We start from the raw sequence: 23489 nt of genomic DNA on the forward strand, positions 1-23489 counted from the left end.
TAATTGAAAAGTGAAATTGCAAAGATATTTGTAGAATTACCAGACTTAAATGCGACTTGCCATTCTCTGACTATAAATCAGTCAACCTTGTTATCTTTCCAAAGGCATAATTATGTGCTGACATGTTCAGATCTGTTCGTTTAGTTTTTAGACTGCACAATGCAATTGATTAGCACATGAAATCTTGCAGAAAGTAACTTCTGAAATCAAGGTATCAGACTGAGGAACGGGATGGCATTGACCGTTCACGAGCTCTGACTCTCGGGGTGTTAATTGTAGGGTCCGCTCTGATGCCAGTAATTAACCGTTGATCAGACCTTTAGTCCTCGAACCACTGCAGACTCTCTGCAGGAGGTTGAGTGCGAGTGTGTGATTATTTTTAGCACACACACTCCTCCAGACATTGTTCCTCTGAGATTCACATCAGTGAATGGGTGAACTAATAGTTCTGGGAGGAAGAGTTTCACCCACACTACCTTCATCATCCTCGTGTTCGCTGGTGGGAGGAGAGCAGAGAACCTGCTTTCTGTTGAAAAGGGGAAGAAAAGAACAAATTACACTTTTATAGCCATCTGCCACCATCACTTTCTCTGACAATTACTGGTCGTTTGGAAGAGCGAGAGAACGAGAGAGAGAGAGAGCGGTGGGTTTTTACGTGTTGGAGTTTTTCCCTGTTAAACCCTGGGAAGGATTTCTCAAACTAATATTTCTTCTAAATGCCATCAACTGCCATCATGTTTGATTATTTTATTTTTTGTATTTATTCAATTCAAGTACTTAAATTTTAGTATACATTGTAGTATAATTACATTTTATTTGTTTGTTTATATTTAGGTAATTCATGATGTATAAAACAATTATACTTAAAGGGGTGGTATAATGCCCTTTTAGTGTGTGTGTGTGTATGTGGAGTTGTGTATGTGGAGTTTTAGCTCAAAATACCACACAGATATTTTTATATAGCATGTTAAAATTGTCACTTTTTTGAGGGTGAGCAAAAACACACCATTTTTGTGTCTGTCCCTTTAAATGCAAATGAGCTGCTGCTCCCGGCACAGGGGGCGGAGCTTCAATAGCTTTTGTCCTTAGCAGCTTTGATTACCTCACACACAAAAGCACTGAAAATTTCAAAAACTTTTGTTCAAACTGGAGTCGGACAAAGATGGAGAGACTCAAGAAAAAGTGACAACATGACAACATTTCTGAATGGTTAGTTGATGAATTTATGAAGCTGATGTGTAGTTATCTTCTAGTCATTGATTAGCATATTCTGTCTTGATAATCTATAAATCGTGTTCAGGGGGCGGGGTTTATGTAAATTCTAGGGTTGGTGATGTCACTAACCCGGGAGGAATGTGGTGTAGTCTCTACCAGCCGTTTGTTGTAGTCCTTAAAAAGCGATTTCTGTAAAAGCAAATATCTCCCTTTGCTTTGAACTTTGAGCGTTGTAACTTTGCAGATGTTGTTTATGCTCAAACAGCAACATTACACACTAACTAAAGTTAGAAAAGTGAAATTATAATCAACCACCCCTTTAAATTTAATTGTAAATTTAATTTAAAGCTACAGTCCGTAGTTTTCCTCTTTGTCGCCATCTCTGTTCAAAATCTGTAATTGCAGTTATTCACAGAATTATCAACTTTACGTGGGTTGTGTCTCGGCACGGCACAGCGCGGATAAATCCAATGTTCTGAGGAGAATGTGCGACTGTCAATCGCCAGTGTGGATACTGGCATTCGCAATCACAGATTCTACTTTTTGGAAGTATGACCAACATAAGAACAAGTAACATCCACTTTTGTTCTGACCAACTAAGGGGAAAAGAAGCATTACAGTAAATTGCGCTGATTAAATCTAACGATCGCTTACAGTATCATATCACGTCAAACCGTGCAAATTATACTTTGTTCTCAAATTGTTAATGTTAACAACTTCAGCATTGCGTGACTACATTTAATGCCCTTCCGATATTATCCTTGTTTTCGCATGGGCCGGTTACAGTCTCTTTTTTTCTCTGAAGTCCAAAGTCTTTTGCGTTTTACTGCGGGTGAATCTCCTGGTGATTGTCGTTTGAACCTTTCTGTATCCGCCATCAAATTGATAAGTTTAATTATATCAGGTGCTGTGAGAAAAGGCTATAAATCTCCAACATCCTCACACTCATCGCCTACTAGCCGAGACTCTTCTTTATGTGGACAGATGTGACGTGATGACGCAAAGACATGCTCAAATTTCCCGCGGAAATACACTGGAGTTAAAAACATTATTACAAGCTTACCGTTGTGAATCGAGCTACGGCAAGCATGTATTTGTATTTGCTCTAATTTATTTTGGATAATTTTTAGCCCCAAAAAGTTGCGGACTGCAGCTTTAAATTATATTTATTTATAATGAAGCAATTCAATTGAAGTGTTTAAATTCAAGTACTTAAATTTATTAGATTTTTTGATTACTTAGATTTTGTAAATAACTTAAGCTTTAATAAGTTGATGGATGGATCAGAGACGGTCGTTGTGATGGAGAATCTCAGTGGAGCTCGTGAAGAAGATGCTCAGTTCATGTTTGATGTGACACGACACATGTTGACATGAGTTAATCTTACAGAAATACAGATATTACAAGTCTTTAATCTTTTTGTTTGTATATATATATTTAATACTCGTTTAATAATCCTGGTGTGTGTGTGTGTGTGTGTGTTTAATCCATCTGACAATCTGTCAAACTGAAGATTTAGTGACCTCCAGTCGTTCTCTCTCTCATCTATCTCATCTTTCATTTGTTCTTCTATCTTGTTTCAGTTTCCATGTTAGCATAATGTCCTTGTGTGTGTGTGTGTGTGTGTGTGTGTGTGTGTGAAGGTCATGTGAAGGGCAGTGCATGCTGGGATTGATTGTAATCATCTATAATTTTTGTTGCTGCTGTAAACGGTCTCATTGCCGCTCGTTTGTTCATTGGATTCTCCTTCATGCTTTGTGTTTGTTTATCCCTCCTCTCTCTCTCTCTCTCTCTCTCTCTCTCTCTCTCTCTCTCTCTCTCTCTCTCTCTCTCTCTCTCTCTCTCTCTCTCTCTCTCTCTCTCTCTCTCTCTCTCTCTCTCTCTCTCTCTCTCTCTCTCTCTCTCTCTCTCTCTCTCTCTCTCTCTCTGTTATTCTATCCTTCTTTTTTTACAGTCTCCATTGACATTTCCTGTCAGGGGTCTCATTATTGAGTCCCTTCAGATCACTGATTAAACTCCTCACGTCTTTCTATCCATCTCTCTTCCTTTCTTTCTTTCTTTCTTTCTTCATTATTGCACGTATTTAAAATGTGCATTTGTGTTATCTTGTTCTGTTGTTGTATCTCTCTTCTCTCCATCTGTTGAATCATATCAGCTGTGGTTTTGGTTCCCAAGGACACTATTTTTGTCTTAATTAATTGTGCACACTGGGCCCATGTGTACACACACACACACACACACACACACACACACACACACACACACACACACACACACACACACACACACACACACACACACACACACGTGTCTGTCAGTGTGATGTGATGGTGTCCATACTGATGGTGTTGAAATGACAACACACTTGCACACATATACTGTGCTGAAGAAGAGTGTGTGTGGTCTTTTTCTTTTATTTCTCAAGTCCTGTGTGTCACTGTGCTGTCAAAAATATAATCGGAGAGACGGAGGTGTTGGTGAGTGGAGGACAAACTGTAGGAGGTAAAGAGATGGAGTGGAGAGGGAGGAAAATAATTAGAGAGAGAGAGAGGAACAAGAGAAAGAAACAAAGAGAGACGCTTGTATGTGTTTCCAATTACCAGCCAAAGGCACCTTCTCTTTCTCTCTTGCATGTTTGTGTTTTTCACCATGTGTTCTCAGTGTACTTGTGTGTGTGTGTGTGTGTGTGTGTGTGTGTGTGTGTGTGTGTGTGTGTCCTCTTGAGGAAAGACTGTAGCTCCTCCCCCTGCCTGTGACCTCATTAGAGTGACCTCGTTAGAGCCACGATCTGGAGTGACTCTTAATTAAAAGACTGTGCCCCAGCCCCTCCCCCCCACCCACACACACTCACTCTCACTCATACTCAGTGTCCTTTTCTCGTCCAGAACTCAGAGAGAGAGCGAGAGAAAGAGATACTAAGGATGTTTTCCTCTTGAACAGAGCTGAACTCAAACCCCTGTGAATGCACCAAACGTAATAACCAAAAATGAAATGTTTACAGTATTTTTTGTGAAAATACTGCACAGCGTGGATCTCTCACAGCTAATCAGAACACGTTTAATATGCAGAGATGTGGAGTGAGATTCACTGTGGGTGGTGATATTATATTTCATATCATGTTGTTGTTGATCAGGGTTCAGTCCACTTTCAATTTATACAGTAGTATATTAATTATAGAAATATATTATGATGTTATAATTATATTCTTCATATTTATTTTCTAAGAATTGTGACCCTGGACCACAAAACCAGTCACATGGGTCAGTTTGTTGAATTGAGGTTCATATATAATCTGAAAGCTGGATAAATAAGCTTTTCATTGATGTATGGTCTGTTATGATAGGACAATATTTGGCCGAGATACAACTATTTGAAAATCTGGAATCTGAGGGTGCAAAAAAATCGAAACATTGAGAAAATGTCCTTTAAAGTTGTTCATTTATGTTGGCAATTGTGCAGCATTCACTCACAGAAATACATGTTTTATATATTTACGGTAGGAAATTTACTAAATATCTTCATGGAACATGATCTTTACTTATTAGCCTAATGATTTTTGGCAGAAAAGACAAATCAATAATTTTGAGCCATACAATGTATTGTTGGCTATTGCCACAAATATACCCGTGCGACTCGTGACTGGTGACGTGATCCAGGGTCACAATTCATAATTAAATAGAATGTTCAAAAGTACACAACACATTATCCGAAATCTTTTGTACCATGACAAATGCCACTCTTAATTAATTTAATGCATCTTTGATGATTGAAAGTATTAATTTCTTTAAAAAAAAAATCATCCTGACCCCTAACTTTTGAAAGGCAGTGTACATTTATAATATAACAGTAACATTTCTGTTGTAATTTCCTCACTTTGATATTGAAAGGTGGTCTGATTGGATTTTTCAAGCCATCATTTTCACATCAGATGTTTAATAAGCCCCTCGTTCTGTCATCTTCATTTCTAGTGTCAGTGTATCATAACACGCAATCCTAAAGGGATCCTCCCTGAGATGGTTTGAAGTTGTTTTGAAGTGTTCAGTTATCCGTCCGAATCCTTGCGTGCCGCTCTCCGACTCCTGGATCATGTGACGCAACAGGCCAAGTGTGAAAACAAGCGGCACAGAGAGAGTCATTACTTTCAGAGTGTGTGCGACTGGTTTCTCTCTGGTTTCTGCTTCAACTCTTTCCATCTCCAACTTCTCACGTATGATTGCTTCCGTCTCTCTCTCTCTCTCTGTGTGTGTGTGTGTGTGTGTGTGTTTAAAGTGGTTAGCTGCAGGTTTAAAGTTTTATAAAGCTGTCAGTTCTCACTGATTTTCATTTCAGTGGGTGAGTGAAGCTGACAGATGCTGTGAAGTGTGTGTGTGTGTGTGTGTGTGTGTGTGTGTGAGAGAGATTTTTGCTTCACTTGTGTGTGACGACTCACAACACACACACACACAGTTTGCAGATGGACAACATGAGGTACACAGCTGTAGTTCACACACCTTCAGCACAGTATCAGAGTCTGTGTGTACTGATATCAGGGTCAGATCTCAAGCACTGGAGAAACACACACACACACACCTCATTCGTGTTCGTGTCTAGACTGTGGTCTTTGCTTTAAAGAGGAGTAGATAAAGATATACAACAAACCATTATAGTATCAGACAGCATTTTATGGTTAGGATAACTTGAGATAATATAATATCAGGGTTCTGAATGTCCTACACAGGTCTCCGTTGTTTCTGCTGTACATCTGTAATGTTTCAGTGTCACTGATATACATCTATTCTTACACTTATATTCACATACATTCTTCATTGGAGCTTTAATAGAAACATTGTTTATATTCCTTTCATTAATATACTATTATACTATTAATTATTGATAAACACAATTATTTGTTTTTGGCAACATGTGTAATGTATGTGTGTGTCTGTGTTTTTAGAGTGTATTTGTAAGTTGCTAATCCTTGAAAGAGGGTGCGTGTGTGGGTGCGTGTGTGTGTGTGTGTGTGTGTGTGTGTGTGTGTGTGTGTGTGTGTGTGTGTGTGTGTGTGTGTGTGTGTGTGTGTGTGTGTGTGCACAGCTGTTGTGGTTTACCTCAATCTTTGACTTCTCTGTAGATCTTTAGTAACATCTGTCTGTTTTAACCTGAGCTGTATTGAGCAGATTAACCAGTCCTAAAACAGTTTACACACACACACACACACACACACACACACACACACACACACACACACACACACACACACACACACACACACACACACACACACACACACACAGTAAAACTCACTCACAAACACTCACTCACTAACACACTCACTCTCTCTCTCTCACACACACACACACACACACACACACACACACACACACACACACACACACACACACACACACACACACACACACACACACACACTAAAACACACACACACACACACACACACACACACACACACACACACACACACACACACACAGTAAAACTCACTCACAAACACTCACTCACTAACACACTCACTCTCTCTCTCTCACACACACACACACACACACACACACACACACACACACACACACACACACACACACTAAAACACACACACACACACACACACACACACACACACACACAAACACACACACACACACACACACTAAAACACACACACACACACACACACTAAAACACACACACACACACACACACACACACACTAAAACACACACACACACACACACACACACACACACACACACACACACACACACACACACACACAGAACCCCAGTGAGAATTTCTGCTGGTGTTTAAGAGTATTTGACTGACAGATGCTCAGATGTGTGAATGTGTGTTTGGTTATGCGTCATTAACATGTTCATGTAATTTCTGTCTGTGTTCTTCGAGTGCTTCCAGAGGCGTGTGTTTGTTTGAAAGTGTGTATGCATGCATGATGTTTTCTACACACCCCTGGCTCGGCCTGGTCAGAAATCATGACGGGTTTTCTGCTCAGATGAGTTGACAGGGGACAAAATTATACCTACAGCTATCTCTCTCTCACACACACACACACACACACACACACACACACACACACACACACACACACACACACACACTAGTTGGAATTGGATCATTATAGTTTGCTATTATGGCTATTATTAGTGACGTTGCTGTGTTTTCTAATGCAAACATTATTATTACTATTATTTGTAACTCTTCATGCAGAGTTTGTGTACATTTTTTTTAAAAGAAATTAATACTTATATTCAGTAATGTGAATTAAATTTGATCAAAAGGGACTGCAAAGACATTTATAATGTTACAATAGATTTATATTTAAAAATAAATGCTTGTTCTTCAATTCATCAAAGAATCCATAAAAAGAAATGTATATAAGTTTCCACAAAAGTAATTACATTACATTTGAACATATATTCAATTAGAAAACAGCAGGTTTAAATTGTAATATTTCACAAAAATGCAGGAATTTTGACCAAATAATTGCAGCCTTGGTAAGCAGAAGAGACTTTTTTCAAAAACATTTGAAAAAAATAAATAAATCAGCGTTCTTTTGAACAGTAAAGTACATGATGTATTTTTTGTAGGATTTCTTTATTTTTTTATTTTTTTATTTAATAGAATATATTGGCTGCACAAGAGAAGTTTAATAAAAGTGGTCCATATGAATATTCTTCATATAAAAAAATCACCTTGATATTTTGTAAAAAAAATAAAAATAAAAATAATTATCCACAGAAGCCTGTCAGTCAAATGGATTAAAACAACATGAGAGTGAATAAATGATGAGATAATTGATAAATGAGACATTTTTGGCTGAGCTGTCCCTTTAATCCGTCGTATGATACAGGAGATGTGTGTGACGGTCAGTTTAGCTCGTTCCTTCTTTCTCTGAGAATAGTGATGTTCTTCTGCTTTACGGCCAGTGAAGGAGGCCAGATCCCTGGAGGATGAAGCGAGAAAGACAGAATAAGAGATAATGTGCTTCTGAAGGTTGTGTGTGTGTGTGTGTGTGTGTGTGTGTGTCTGCGGTGCTGGTGTGTTTAATTGGACGGTCCACTGTGAACTCCAGCACAGAAAGAGGTCAAACAAACCAAAGCATCACAGCTATAGACCCTCAGGAGAGTGTGTGTGTGTCTCGAGAAAGAACATCATCAAAGGAGACTTCACGAGAGGCATATAAATAACACACACACACACACACACACACACAGTGACGGGATAATTTAAAGAGGCACTTCACCCAAAAATAAGGATTCTGTCATCATTCACTTTCAGTATGACTTTCTTTATTTAGTATTTGTGGTTGTTATATGGAAAAGAGCAGTGTGAACATTCAGATAAACGTCTAATTTTTTGTGCCGCGCTGAATATTGAAACCCATACAGGTTTGGAACGACATGAGGGGGGGAGTAAATCACTGAACGCTTATTTTGAGGTGAACTGTCCCTTTAAGACAGACATTTTTGAAAATCTTGAGTCCTGGTCCAGACACACACACACGCACATACACTTACAGTCCCCTTGAAGTGACATTTGGGGTGTGTGTGTGTGTGTGTGTGTGTGTGTGTGTGTGTGTGAGATAGATAGAAGCAGAAATCTTGTTGTTGTGTGTGTCTGTAGGCCAGACCCTGAGCTGGTCTCTGGTGCGGGTCTTGATGTGTGTGTGTGTGTGTGTGTGTGTGTGTGTGTGTGTGTGTGTCTTGGCATCTCTGTGTGGTTTTGCAGCTCGGGCCGCACGCCTGTAGTCGCGCCCGCAGCAGAGAATGAGAGATGGAGCTTCTTTCCAAACTCTCCCTCTGTGTGTGTGTGTGTGTGTGTGTGTGTGTGTGTGTGTGTGTGTGTGTGTGTGTGTGTGTGTGTGTGTGTGTGTGTGTGTGTGTGTGTGTGTGTGTGTGTGTCCATCAGATTCATCTGTCGTTCAAAAAAAGTGATGTGTGTTTTGACAGGAATGTTCTGATGTCAATACAAGTTAAAGACTGTCAGACACATTTGTGACAAATTCTCTCATCCATCATTTTATATATACACAACCGTTCAAAAGTTTAGAGTCTGTAAGTTTTTTTTAAGGACACTTTTATTCAGCAAGGATGCATTCAATTGATGGTTTCCACAAAAATATGAAGCAGCAAAACTGTTTTTATCATTGATAATAATCATAAATGTTTCTTGAGCATCAAATCTTCATATTAGAGTGATTTCTGAAGGATCATGTGACACTGAAGACTGGAGTAATGATGCTGAAAATTCAGCTTTGATCACAGGAATAAATTACACTTTACTATATATTCACATAGAAAATGGGTATTAAAAATATTAGTCTGTTTGATCAAATAAATGCAGCCTTGGTGAGCAGAAGAGACTTCTTTAAACACATAAAAAATCTGAAATGTTTAAGTTGAGCTGTGTGTGTGAGCTGAAGTGTGTATTTTCCTCACCTGTCAGTAGAGGGCAGTGTTTCGAGTTTATCAAACATCACTCTGGTTTCTTCACTGATGGAGAGTAAGTTGCAGCAGCTGCCTTATAAGAGCCGACGGTGTGTGTAATTACATGTTGGAAATAGACACTGATCTGTCAACACACACACACACTCTTATGTATCATGTATCTGCCGTATCTGCCGCATCCACACTGACTAAACAAAAAAACGTGTTAGATGGACCTGTGTTATTGATGTCCTCCTCTGTGTGTTTGATTGTTTATTGAAATGTGTGTTTGCACAGATTTGGATCGATGTGTTTTGTTTCTCCTCTGTGTGTGTGACCTTCATATTTTTGCGCACAGTCACCTCAGCATCTTATTAACTTCACAACATCCAGTATGTGTGTGTGTGTGTGTGTGTGTGTGTGTGTGTGTGTGTCCTACAGACTCCCTGGAGCTCTGAGCTGTGAAGGAGGGACAGATTGACTGAGTCATAGACGTATTACATAGTGTGTGTGTGTGTGTGTGTGTGTGTGTGTGTGTGTGTGTGTGTGTGTGTGTGTGTGTGTGTGTGTGTGTGTGTGTGTGTAATTAGGTTGCTGTAATTGCTGTAGTAAATCTTGACGTGGGTCTGTATGTGAGCGGATGGAGCATTGATTTAAAATCATTATTCTGTGTGTGTGTGTGTGTGTACTGTGTTCCTAATCTATCCCCACATTCCTGAGAGTTAAAATATGATTGTGTTCAGCCACAGCGTGTGTGTGTGTGCGTCTGATCAGTAATTCAAGTGGTATTGTGTTTGTGCGTCACCGCTGCAGACCTTCATGGCCGGAGGAGCAGAGGACGCACACACACTTTCTCTCCCGAGGTCACTTAGTGCCAATGTCACAGTCAAGAAAACACATTAAAATTGATATGCCAAAACACAACTTTATCACACTTATTCTCTGTCCTTTGACAGACTGTTGAATGTAATTACACACTTTAATTGAAATAAACGAGTCTGCGTGTGTGTGTGAGGTAAATTTGAAATCTCAAGCTAGAAGACTTTTCACCAGTATACTCTTGTCATTTTTTAATTTTCTGTAATAAATCAGTCTAAATGTTTAGAACTGAAATGCTGCAATTCACGGCTGTGCCAATAGATGGCAGTATGACCTCACAAATAGATTTACACAGCCAAATATACACAATAAAACACACACATAATGTATGCTTTCGTTTATACATTGATATCATTTTTAACCTGATATTGATGCTGTTAAAAAGTTTAATTAAATCTGAAATTTAAAAACTATCCTTATCAATACTTAATTTTAAACTATGCTTAGAATAAATTATATTTAAATATATATATATATATATATATATATACTTAGAATAAATATAGATGTTAAAAAATATATATATATGTGTGTGTGTGTATATATCGTTTAAAAGTATAGTTTTTAAGTTTCAAATATGTGTGTATGTGTGTATATGTATATATGTGTGTATGTATATAGTTTTTTTAACATAACATGGTATAGTACATGGTGCTAATAAATACAGGATATGTGCCTAAAAAGTCATAACATTCATAAATGTATTAACTTCTTCATTCATTGTAATTTAGATTTAATTTTAAATTAAAAAAGATTCATCTGATTCTCCTTTAGAAATCATCTTTATAACATTCTGTTTTCTGAATGTTTTAGACTTATGCAAGTCCCTGGATTGTCTTACAATGAATTTTTTGTAATGTTTGCATTTTTTTAGCTGATATTTTATGCATTTATCCACTGATTATCCCATCTTAATATTTTAACACTGCAGTTGCACCGTTCATGCACCAGGGGTGCGCAAGTGAGCAGACTCTAAACCCCACCCACAGTCCCTCCCCCTGAGTTTGCCCCTCCCACTTCCTGTCATTCTCCCCGCCCCCCGTCACACCACACCCTGCCATCTGGCACTGAGTCACCCCTCGCTCGCCCCCCTCTCTTTCTCTCCGCTCTCATTCCTTCCTCTCCACACAAAAACAGGATGAAGGGCCCCTTTCAGCTCGAGGTTACCCTCGGCAACCGGAGCCCTGGAAACTCCCTGAAACACACACACACACACACACACACACACAATCATGGGCATTTAAAGTTTAAAGGGACGGCGTCTCTCGTCAGCTGCTGCTGTGTTTTACATTTAAAGCCCCAAACAACGACCACCTGCTCTGTTTCTTTCTCTTTCTCTCCTGCATCTGTCTCTCTTTCCTTTCAATCTTTCTTTCAAGAGTCAAACTCTCAGAGCTGCATTCCTGCAGGCAGCAGTTTTACTGAGAGAGTTGTTTTCTATTAGATTACTGAAGTATGGAGTGTGTGTGTGTGTGTGTGTGTTTGCTGACGAGTACATTCCCTTTCTCTCAGGAGGAGAAACATTCTTTCCTTGAGGACTTTAAAAGTGCTTGCGTCGGTTTAAAAATGTGTAGCTTGTTTGAAATTTGTCTGATTCTCGGAATGTTGGAATAGAACAAAGTTTCAAATTCAAAAGCAACAGATTTCTTCAAGCTGTGGCAAGAAAGGAAATCCACAAAAGAGAGATTGTATTTATAACAAAAGCCTCAGTAAAATATAAGAAATAAATGACTAATTGATTCCTCAGTAAGTCACACTCAGTGGACATTAAGACGGTGGTGTGTCTGTTCACTAGACTGTTATGAGTGTTAAGTTTTAGTATTACGTTTAGTATAAACTTTTCTCCATATTTCAAAACCAAAAACTCCCTGAAAGGGGAATGAGGTAAAGTTTGGTGTTTTGCAATAAGTTTAGTGTAAGATTAGTCTGCAGTGTGTGTGTGCTGCCACTAGAGGCGCCAGCGCTCCACCATAAACTTCTACAGAACAAAGGAGGCTGTCAGCAATACACTTTAGACTAAAAATAATCTGGAATGAAAGAGAGAGAGAGATGAAAGAACAAAGTTCCTCTTTGTGTGATTGAATTGCATTGAGCTTGTGGTTGGTTTGCTGATGAGGTGGAGTTCACTTGCTTACACTTTAACATGCTGGACGAGTGTGTGTGTGTCTGTCTCTCACTGTGAACTCCATCGCATAAACTCTTGCCTTGTATGGGAAAAGAAGAGTGTGTGTGTGTGTGTGTGTGTGTGTGTGTGTGTGTGTGTGTGTGTGTGTGTGTGTGTGTGTGTGTGTGTGTGTCTTTAAACTGAGATCAGGAGTTCCAGAAACAGTAGACATGATGTCTGTGGCTCTTGCTCAACTATTAAACACAGAAAAACAATCATTTTAATGTAAGACAGACAAAGAGACGGACAGAAGTGGAAAGACAGCTGGACACAGAAATAGCCACAAACTTTCTGCTGTGTGTGTGTGTGTGTGTGTGTGTGTGTGTGTGTGTGTGTGTGTGTGTGTGTGTGTGTGTGTGTGTGTGTGTGTGTGTGTGTGTGTGTGTGTGTGTGTGTGTGAATAGTTTAGGGTGTTTATAGTTACTGTCATCAGAAGAGAGCTAAATGTGACCAAACCTCCCTTTAGGAACAGTTTCGTCTTTTAGATATATATATACAGTATATAATGGTATGTCAGTGATATGTCCTCATTTCGAGGTGTGTATGTGTGTGTGAGCTATTTTGTATGAAGCAGCTGTGTACTGAGGCTGGATGCCATGAGAGGAAGATAAAAGCCTGAATGGATGAATAGACCTCAGGCAATACACAAATACAAAAGACAGCAGGACGTTTACAACACAATCCAGAAACAATAACATTAAAGAGCCTGTGTTTCATAGTTCCTGACTGAGCAAGCACACACACACACACACACACACACACATACTTGTAAATGTAGTGTTAATGTAACACAGATGTGCTGTTGTCATGCTGCAGTTTTCATTGTGACCTGCAGAGGCGCCATTGGCTCATAAATGAGTTTTGGAATCTCATCTGGGTGTGTGTGTGTGTGTGTGTGTGTGTGTGTGAGAGAGAGAGACCAGCAGCCATTTTGAATACAGATCCCATTTTATGAATCACAGGCAGTGAATTGCAGAGGCTGTGTGTTCACTGGCTGAGCGCATTATCACACACACGCGCACACACACACTGACCCACTGACAGACATTTCAGATCGCATTATGATGTTGGCGGATTCGTGAAATGATCTCGCTCTCTAGACTTCACCCTCTTTCTATTTATTTTTCCTTAAAAGTCACAGATTCAAGATGTTTATTATTTATATTGCACATTTCATGTACAATGTTATTTTGTGCTTTACAGTATGGGATTTATAAAATAATCAAAAATGCATAAAAGTAAAAATAATAAAAACGGGAAAAAAATACAAAAATGTATTAAAAACAAATGCAAGAAGTTGCAAGTAGCTTATTTTAATTGTTAGGTATATTAAAATGATTTGTTTATGTATTTAAACATTTGTTTATTAGTTAATGTATTATAAAAATATATATCTGGAAGGAGTAATTTAAGAATTCAAATGAAGAGATTGAGTGAATTCAACATAATTAGATTAAGTTAAATTAACAGGCAGGACATTTACAAGAAGAAAAGATAAAAATACACGAACGAGTATGAAAATGTTATGAAATATGCAATACCAGAAATCCTTGTCCTTGTGGGGACAAATTTTGGTCCACATGAGGAAAACAGCTTATAAATCATAGTAAGTGATGCTTTTTGAAAATGTAAAAATGCAGAAAGTTTTCTGTGTTGGGTAGGGTTCAAAAACATGCAGTTTGTACAGTATAAAAATCATTGTGTTTATGGAAAGTCCCCATAAAACACACAAAACCCAATGTGTGTGTAATGTAATCCTGAGCTGTTTCACTCTCTTGAGCGTTTCCATATGCTGCTGTAACTCAATACACACACACACACTGATGCCAGAGACAAATGTACTGCTCGGAAATGAGGTACAGAGAGAGAAAAAAGTTTGAATGGAGGCTGAAAATGGAGGAGAGAAAGTATTGAGAAAGAATAAAGGACAGACATGGACAGAAGAGAATAACAGGCCAGACTGCAGATAGAGATGAAGAAGTGTATCTGATCTTGATTGTGTTTCATGCACTACAGTATGAACGAAGGAGATTATCACACACACACGAGCTGACGGTCATCTGACGCTGTGTGTGTGTCTGTGGTCCTTCTCTGGAGACTCGTCAGCAGTGTGAACTTTAGTCTTCACGTTTCATTGAAGCTGTTGAGCGTTTGACTCTCTACCCTGACCTCTGACCTCCTCCTGCTCCCCTCACAGTCTCTCTTTAGATCAGAGATTCCAATACACTGATTGTGTGTGTGTGTGTGTGTGTGTGTGTGTGTGTGTGTGTGTGTGTGTGTGTGTGTGTGTGTGCGTGTGCGTGCACACGGAGTTCTTTCTTTTTTGGATTAGATATTTCCTTAGATTTTTGAAGTTGAGTCTCTTATTATTATTATTATTATTATTTTTTATTTTATTTCTTGGAAATTTGATCTATGAACTAATTTTATAACTATAAAATCCAGGACAAATAATGTGCACATGATCTTTTTTTTTTATTTAATATCAATTTTTATTTTTTTTGCAGTTCACTAAAATGGTCCTGAGTTATTTTTGTCAACCAAAACTATTAAAACTATGTTTTCTGCTCTTTGAATAGAGCAGGGGTAAATGAAATATAAATATTAAATGAAAAAAAGTGAAATAAGCTTTCATTTAGTACTAAAACTAAAATGATTAATACTTGAACTGACTTAAAAATCTAACTTAAAAAAGTTAAATAGAAATATTTAAAAATACAATTATTACTAAATTACTAAAACAAAAATGTATTGAAAACTATTCATTCATTTTCTGCAATTAAAATAAAGCTGGAATAAAATGAAATATAAACCATTAAATGAAAAACTTAAAATAAAAAAAAATGCTGCCTTGGCAACTTACTGACATAATTAAGTTTACATTTAGTCCTATAACTGAAAAAATAAATAAATTGATAATTGCTCAAATTAAAATGAAAACTTGAAATAAAAAGTCATTAAAAGTATTACTAAATACTAAAATGCAGGGCCGTACCCACCACTGAGGTCCCCGGACCTCAGTAATTTTTCTGTGTAGGCTATATAATGAAGGTTGTGGAATAATTGGCTAATATTAATGTGGTGCGGGCGGCAGTGATTCGCACATCGCAACGTTAACCGACCTTCTCATCTGAGCTGCTTCACCGGGTGACCAGATGACCAATCAAATCACTGTGTGGCTTTAGGGCTTTATGTTCACAGAAGCGCGAGCCAAGCGCGAATTCCAGCGTGACGCGCTTCACGCTTGAGTAAACGGGCATACAGTGCGAGATAAGAGGCAAAACAGATGTTTTAAGATAGAAGTTTTAAGCGACCGATAGAAATAATCAGATTGTATGTATCTGTATCCATCAATCAAAGCTCAGCTTTGGGAAGGGAAGATATACAGATCAAGATAAAGAGAGGAGGAGGAGATAGAGATGAAGAGCAGGTATTGCATACTGTGCCCAGAATGAGATTATCAAAATTGATTCCAGTTTAACACAGATATACTGTACGTTCTTTGCCAATGACAGTGGAAACTATAACCTAAGCTCAATTTAACAACACCAGCACCAATTAAATATATTGCTGTTATTATTGTATAAATATATTTGTGTACATCGAATGTGTGTATTTCACTAGTATCAGCACTGGGACGTTTCACTGTTTGTATCACTCCACTTGTCTGTGTTTGCGCAACTTGTATCATTAAGCCAGTAGATGGCGACAAGTGACTGTCTTTATGAGTGAGCAATTGAACCATTAATTGAACAGATTAGTCCAAAAACATTGATTCATTTAGGAAAGAACCAAGTTGCTGAAACTGATCATTGATGCTCCTACTAATTGCCTCTCGACACAGAAGGATTGCATTGGCGTTTGATTGAACATCTATGCAAAATAATCCTTGAAAGATTTCTCATTTAAGGCCATTCCTGTTTGGAATATGTGATTGTGTATCATCAACAATAAGCATAAACATTCTGCATCTCCATTTTGTAGTGTGGATCATTCATTGCAACATTTAAACTGATTCTCATGTTTAAGAATCTGTTATCCGCTTGACAAATAATTTATGCTACTGCCCATTGACATGCAGTTAAAGCTACTGTTTTTTTGGGGGGCTTCAAACACCTTAAAATTCACATGTGCAGATCTGGAAAATCTAAATTTTCTCGGTGGGGTGGGGGGGAGGAATGCTCCCCACCCCCCAACCATATGAATTTTAAAAAGCCTCTCAGTTAACATGAGTTCATAACTGCACATATGATAATCATCAAACAATTAGAAAATTGTTGTTTAAAGCAGACTGGACACTGATGTCTCATCAACTCCCCAAAAACCCATGTAGCCTGTATGAGTCAAATACTGTGCCCAGCCCTACAGAAACATCATTTTCAGCTCCTTTTTTTGAATCTGAGGCCACTTTCTTAAACACACGAGTACTTAACCACCCTCTCTTTTTGTGCTTTTCTAGTTAAGAAAGATCAAGAGGGATCTGAAGACAAGAAAAACGCTCAGAAGAAGAAGGTGAAGGAGCTGAAGGTGCTCGACTCCAAAACATCCCAGAATCTCTGTGAGTAGCAGCCCGAGCATGAACATTCATTCAGACGAGAAATATCTCACTAGTTTAACACAGTCATTTATAGTGTTGTTTGCTCAGAACTGTGTGTGTGTGTGTTGCAGCTATATTCTTGGGTTCAAACAGAATGCCTTATGAAGAGATGAAGAATGTCATCCTGGAGGTCAATGAGAAAGTTCTCTCTGAAAACATGGTGCAGGTATGAAAGAGTGTGTGTGAAGCACTCGTATTGATTGAGTGTATCTTTGATGTCCGTTTGACATGAAAGTTCAGTTCATTTCTGAACTCTGTTGCGCACCAGTGAACCACACTACTTGAAAACAGGGTTCAGTTCACGTGCTTCTGGACCGGTCAAAATGATTGTGAGAGCAATCCGGCCTAACTTGAGGAAGTGAGCTGATAACATCTAACATCTGATAATGTACATCCAGACGGTTTTAAACCCGGTCAGGATGATAAGGACCCTGACGTGAAGGGCCCCCGCTTATTACACAGCTACTTGCCACATAAGTAAATAATTTGACACAAAATATAGACCTGAGTTTAAAGATTTAAAGGTCAAAGCTTCCACAAAGAAAGAAGTTGCTAGCAAGCAGGGGAAATGTAAGGGATACGGTACCAGAGGTCGTGTTAACCAAAACTTTTCTGTCATTGACTGAATTTTTTTAGCAGTAACAGAAAAATCTGGAGGCCGTTCGTCATTTTGACAGATTACAAAGCACAAAGCTTATTGCGATTTATCGGACAAATGTTCATGATGAAAAGTGATGCAGTCTTTGTTCAACTTTCTCTCCATATATAAATAAATGCATAATCTATTCTTGTCCTGTAAGTGCCACTGCGAAAGTCTAACTTGACCTCTGTACGGTACAGTCAAAGCACTTATTACACTGTATTTCACCACTTATTTAATAATTATGGGGATAAGAGATACTGATTTGAGGTTAAACTTTAAAATCTTGCCTGTTATCTTATAATCCATTATAGTGTACCAAACAATCATTGCATAAGGGCAGCAACTGCGTTTGCATGAAACAAGAGCGAGTCTGTGATACCCGGATGACATAATTAAATAACTGTACTCAGAATATTTTATTAGCTCACAAAACGCAAATCTTCCACGAGGAAAAAACGTTCCTAGGAAACGTAAAGCGCCGACTTCAGTTACCTCGATGAGCCAGTGTTATCAGTTTTTATAGGTTGTTATTGGGGGATAACATAGCGCTGGATGGCTCAGTTGACCAATCAGAATCAAGTATTCCACAAAGCCGTGTAATAAACACTGATAACATACTTTGACCAGCATAAAATAATGCATGTCTTTTTGCTTCATGTCTCCTGAAGCCCTAAAAGCTTGTGCAAAATCCCCCTTGTTTTCTCGTGATACATTTTCTCACAATCTCCACATTATAAAAAGTTTTTTTTTGTGAACACCATAATTCTCTCACCATGTTCACTTAACTAAATTGTTTTCTTGTGATTTCGACATTAAAGGCACAGTGTGTAAGTTTTGCCGCTAGAGGTCGCTTATTCAAAACCATAACAAAGGCATAGCTTGAACGAGCATGGAGTCATAGCTAAAGGCGACTTCCGTCAACTAAAGTCACTTTCTGTGTTACAGCTGGATCTATTTTTGAAATAAATCAGCAGTGATTTTATTTTATTGTTATCTTAAAAATTTTATCGCATAATGTCACTTAATTAACCGTTCTTTCGTTTTTTTCCAGTTACTAACAAAGTGTTTGGAAAGGAGACCTCAGAACTAAAAAACGCCGTTGCTCAGAACAAGCTGAAATGTTAAGCAATTGTTTTTATTATCATTCATCTTTTTTTATTATTATGTGTTTGTTTACGAGTACACAGAAAAATAAAGCCATTATCATGAGAAAACTAGTTATGTCGAGATCACAATAATTTTGGTCAACAGAAAATATGACGAACATTGAGCTTGGATAAACGTTTATTGTTGGTTTGCTTATGTTTAAAGCAAGACCTTCAAGTTTACAGTCCCAGGATCCTTAAGGGGATCGCATACCAGACGTGCAGCGCCACGTCTTTAAAAAAAATTACACATTACACATTACACAAGAACACATTATTCTCTATGAGTGTACACACACCGGCGGCGCCATTTGCCGTTTGTCCGCGGCGCCCAGCTACGGCTCAGGACCTTGTTCAAAATCCTGCTGCGCCACAGAGTGCCATTTACATAGTTTTACATTAACTGTATATTTATTTGTCTCAGTTCGTCGTTAATGTATATACTGACCTCACCCTGTGCTGCAATATACATTTAGTTTTACATTCATTCACAGAAATCAGCTGCTTCAATGAAAATGGCTGATGTTATCGGATTTTCAGGAGATATTCTCAATTCATTCAGTTAACGGATGCCCTGAGGTAAAGTGAATTCAGACTGCAGACTTAGCAACGATTGTATTTAATTGTACAGTACAATCATAATATAGTACAGGCATTATCTTAATTTCATAATGTCCTTAAACTAGAGTTGTCTAGGGATGTGGCGCGGCGCTGCGCGTCCGGTGTGCGACCCCCTTTAATCTTTAAAATGCAGCAGGATTCAAGTGCACATGAAATCAAAATTGTGTCTTATTGTGAATGAATCATCAGTGCATGTTATTTCAAAATTAAAAAAAAAAAATTCTTTAAAATATTTTATCAAAATGTAATGACTGCTTCTGAAACAACTTTCCTTTTTGATGACATCAGTCCCTTTTTTATTGCCAACTTCATATTGAGTCAAGTCTTGTTTATACTTTCGCCTGGCTCCGCAGCGCGAGTCTCCGCAGACTGCGCGCGCACCTCCCCAAACTTTATACTTGTTTATACTTGATCCGCTCGCCGTTGTGGTATTCTTTGAAACGATAGGGGGCGACTCGAGTAATTGTCCTCTAAACCATCAGGAATCAGCAGTGAGAAGAAAGCTATACACACGTGACAATGTTTATTTTAGTACACCAATACCACACTACAAAAAGAATCGTGTAAAACCCAGTAAACCCTGAGATTATTACTTGTTGTGACAATAAAACAAAATATATGGATATGAGAATGTGTATACAACATAACTAAATTAATGATCCCTTACATATTTTCTAATTTCACTAAACATTTCAATAAGTTTCGTGTACATTTTTATTAAACATGGACCTTTATGTTCATTAAAAATACTTTTTATGCTATTGTATGGTAATTTTTTTAAATGTAAGCAACTAATTTAGACGTGCAAACTGGGTGCCGGTGTGGTGAAAAGTTCGAGCTCTGCCAGATTTGGCTCGAAGTCGTTCATCTTCGGATGCGGAGCCGCGCGCGCTGTTACAAAAAAAGCCATGCACACCACCAGGCGAAATGGGGTCTTGCGCACCCAACGACATCATTTTTGCCGCGCGCACCTTCGCGATCGTGCGGACGCGTCGAGTATAAACCTAGCTTCACTCATCTATCATCATGGTATTAATCAAGTCCCACTTTTTTTAATAGGCCTACTGTTTCATCTCATAAATGTATTGAAACTTGTTTCTGCCAAAGAATAAAAATAAAAAAGGTAATTGCAACTTTTCTCACAATTGCGAGTTCACTTGCGTGATATAAAGTCGCAATTGCGTGTTATAAAGTCAGAACTGTGAGATGTGTAAAAAGACTGAATTGCGAGTTTACTTACAGTAAACTCTTGCAAGTAACTTGCAAGGATCTTACTTGCAAGGAAACTCACAATTCAGCCTTTTTTTTCTCAGAATTGCATGTTTAAATCTTAATTCTGACTTTCTCCCGGTTGCATGTTTTAAAGTCACAATTGCGTGTTATAAAGTCAGAATTGTGAGATATAAAGTCTTTTTTTTTCTTCTTAGAATTGGACTTTATTACTCGCAATTGCGACTTTATATCATGCAATTCTGACTTAACAATGTAAATTTGTATTTAAATTATGTTCTTTTGTGGTTGTGTTTATTGTTGTTGTTTGATTGATTAATATATTTGTTACTGCTGCCTGTAATCAAAATTGCCCCTCGGGGATTTACATTTACATTTACATTTAGTCATTTAGCAGACGCTTTTATCCAAAGCGACTTACAAATTAGGACTAAATAAGCGAGTCATCTAAAAGAGGCAAAAACAACAACAACGCAAGGAGTGCTCAAAATACGAAGTTCAGACATTATTCAGAGTAGCATAAGCCTGATAAGTGATGTTTCAAAGGGAAAGGAATTTTTTTTTTTTTTTTTTTTTTTTTTTTTTATGAGGTTAAACCTGTTAAGGGGATATGAGGTTAAACCCGGGTATAATAAAGTTTACCTTACCTTACCTTACCTTACCTTACCTTAACATCTCGCAATTCTGTGAAATAAAGTCAGCATGTCTCCAATGAAACCTGCCAATCTGTGTGTGTAAAGTTTTGGTAGGCGGACCAAAATGGACAAATCCGGTGAAACTGGTGTCTTCTCCTAAAAATAGTTTTCTAGTGGTAAACAGGTACTGTGTGTGTTTCAGAGTTTGCTGAAGCTGCTGCCGGAGCAGGAACAGCTCAACACACTGACGGAGCTGAAAGACGAGTACGAGGAGCTGGCTGAGTCGGAACAGTTCGGAGTTGTGGTGAGAAACACACACAATACTGACTTCTCACAAACACAATCACACAGAGACAGAGAGAGCATATGTGTGTGTGTGTGTGTGTGTGTCTCCAGATCAGTTCAGTGAAGCGTCTGAAGCCCCGTCTGAGCGCCATCCTCTTCAAGCTGCAGTTCGAGGAGCAGGTGAATAACGTGAAGCCTGAAGTGGTGGCGGTGACGGCCGCCTGTGAGGAGCTTCGGAAGAGCGAGGGATTCGCCAAACTGCTGGAGATCACGCTGCTGCTGGGAAACTTCATGAACGCAGGATCGCGCAACGCCAAAGCTTACGGATTCAGCATCAGTTACCTGTGCAAGGTGATGTCCTGATCTGCTATGCGATGAACACTACATTTTGTGTGCATTTAATGTGTTTTAAACTAGCAACTTTTCTAGCATATCGGAAACACTTTACAATAAAAACATCCCAATAGTTAGCGTTAGTTAATGCATAAACTAACAATGAGCAATGCATTTGTTACAGTATGTATTTCTTTATCTTTGTTAATGTTAGTTATAGGAATAGTTCACCCAAAAATTTAAATGATTACATAATTTACTCATCCTCAAGCCATCCTAGATGTATATGACTTTCCTCTTTCAGCCGAACACAATCAGAGTTATATTAAAAATATTCTGGCTCTTCTTCTAAGCTTCATAATGGGAGTGAATGGTACCTTATTCTTTGAAGCCCAAAAAGCACATTCATCCATCATAAAAGTAATCCATACGACTCCAGGGGGTTGATAAAGGCCTCCTGAAGCGAAACAATGCGTTTTTGTTTGAAAAAAATACGTTTTTATAACTTTATAAACTATAATCACTGGTTTCCGGTAACGTCCGTACGCAGGGCTAGTTCCGGCAGAAGAGTGACCTCTGACCCGACGCATGAACTCCCTGAAACGCCTCCATTGTCGTCTTGAGTTTTCTTCCGGGAACGAACACGTCACAATATTCCTCATTTAAATAATTCATATGCAGAATAAAGGGGCGGGGCCTGGTTGAGTTAGTTAGTAGTGTGTTAAACTGGCGGTTATGGTAAGGGGCGGGACATTTCCCAAACACACTCGAAGCGCTCGACCAATCACAACACACTGCTCTAGCCGACCAATCAGAGCACAGTGTGCTTTTCAGAAGGAGGGACTTCATAGAGACAGGAACTAAACAGAGCGTTACTGACAGACTGGGAAGAGACGAGCCGCAACAATGGAGAATATGAGGAAAATAATGTGTTTTTTGAACATTCAAGCATTAAAACCTGTTCTAGTAGAGCTCAAAAACAACATCAAGACTTAAAAAAAAAAAAAAGAACATAATAGGTCCCCTTTAACTAATGTTAACAAATGGGACCTTAAATTGTTACCAACATATGTAATGATTCTCTCTATGGGATGCATGTTGCCCATGCCTTTTATTGCACAAACATTGGAAATAAATGCATGGGATTGCTTGTGAGAACACATTTTGTACCTTTTTTGTAGAAAGTGCCTGATGTGTTGGTCCCCACAAAGTAAATACTTGTGTGTATGTGTGTGTTTAGTTGAGAGACACTAAATCAGCAGATCAGAAACAGACTCTCCTGCACTTCCTGGCGGAAACATGTCAGG

The 23489-nt window shown here is 38.5% G+C and overlaps 1 protein-coding gene across 4 annotated transcripts in view; it reads left to right on the forward strand.

The window, feature by feature from the left end:
• diaph1 (diaphanous related formin 1) overlaps positions 1-23489 on the forward strand; it is a 171424-nt gene that overhangs the window by 135399 nt on the left and 12536 nt on the right. For all 4 annotated transcript variants that reach the window (XM_081382422.1, XM_081382421.1, XM_081382423.1 and 1 more), the window contains 5 exons: positions 17153-17251; positions 17362-17456; positions 21767-21868; positions 21961-22200; positions 23423-23489. The exon at positions 23423-23489 is cut by the window's right edge and continues 63 nt beyond it. In XM_081382422.1, coding sequence (XP_081238548.1) covers positions 17153-17251; positions 17362-17456; positions 21767-21868; positions 21961-22200; positions 23423-23489 — 603 coding nt within the window. The remainder of the gene's footprint in view (positions 1-17152; positions 17252-17361; positions 17457-21766; positions 21869-21960; positions 22201-23422) is intronic.

The sequence above is a fragment of the Scardinius erythrophthalmus genome (genome assembly GCF_964197995.2).
Source record: "Scardinius erythrophthalmus genome assembly, chromosome: 13".
Lineage (NCBI taxonomy): Eukaryota > Metazoa > Chordata > Actinopteri > Cypriniformes > Leuciscidae > Scardinius > Scardinius erythrophthalmus.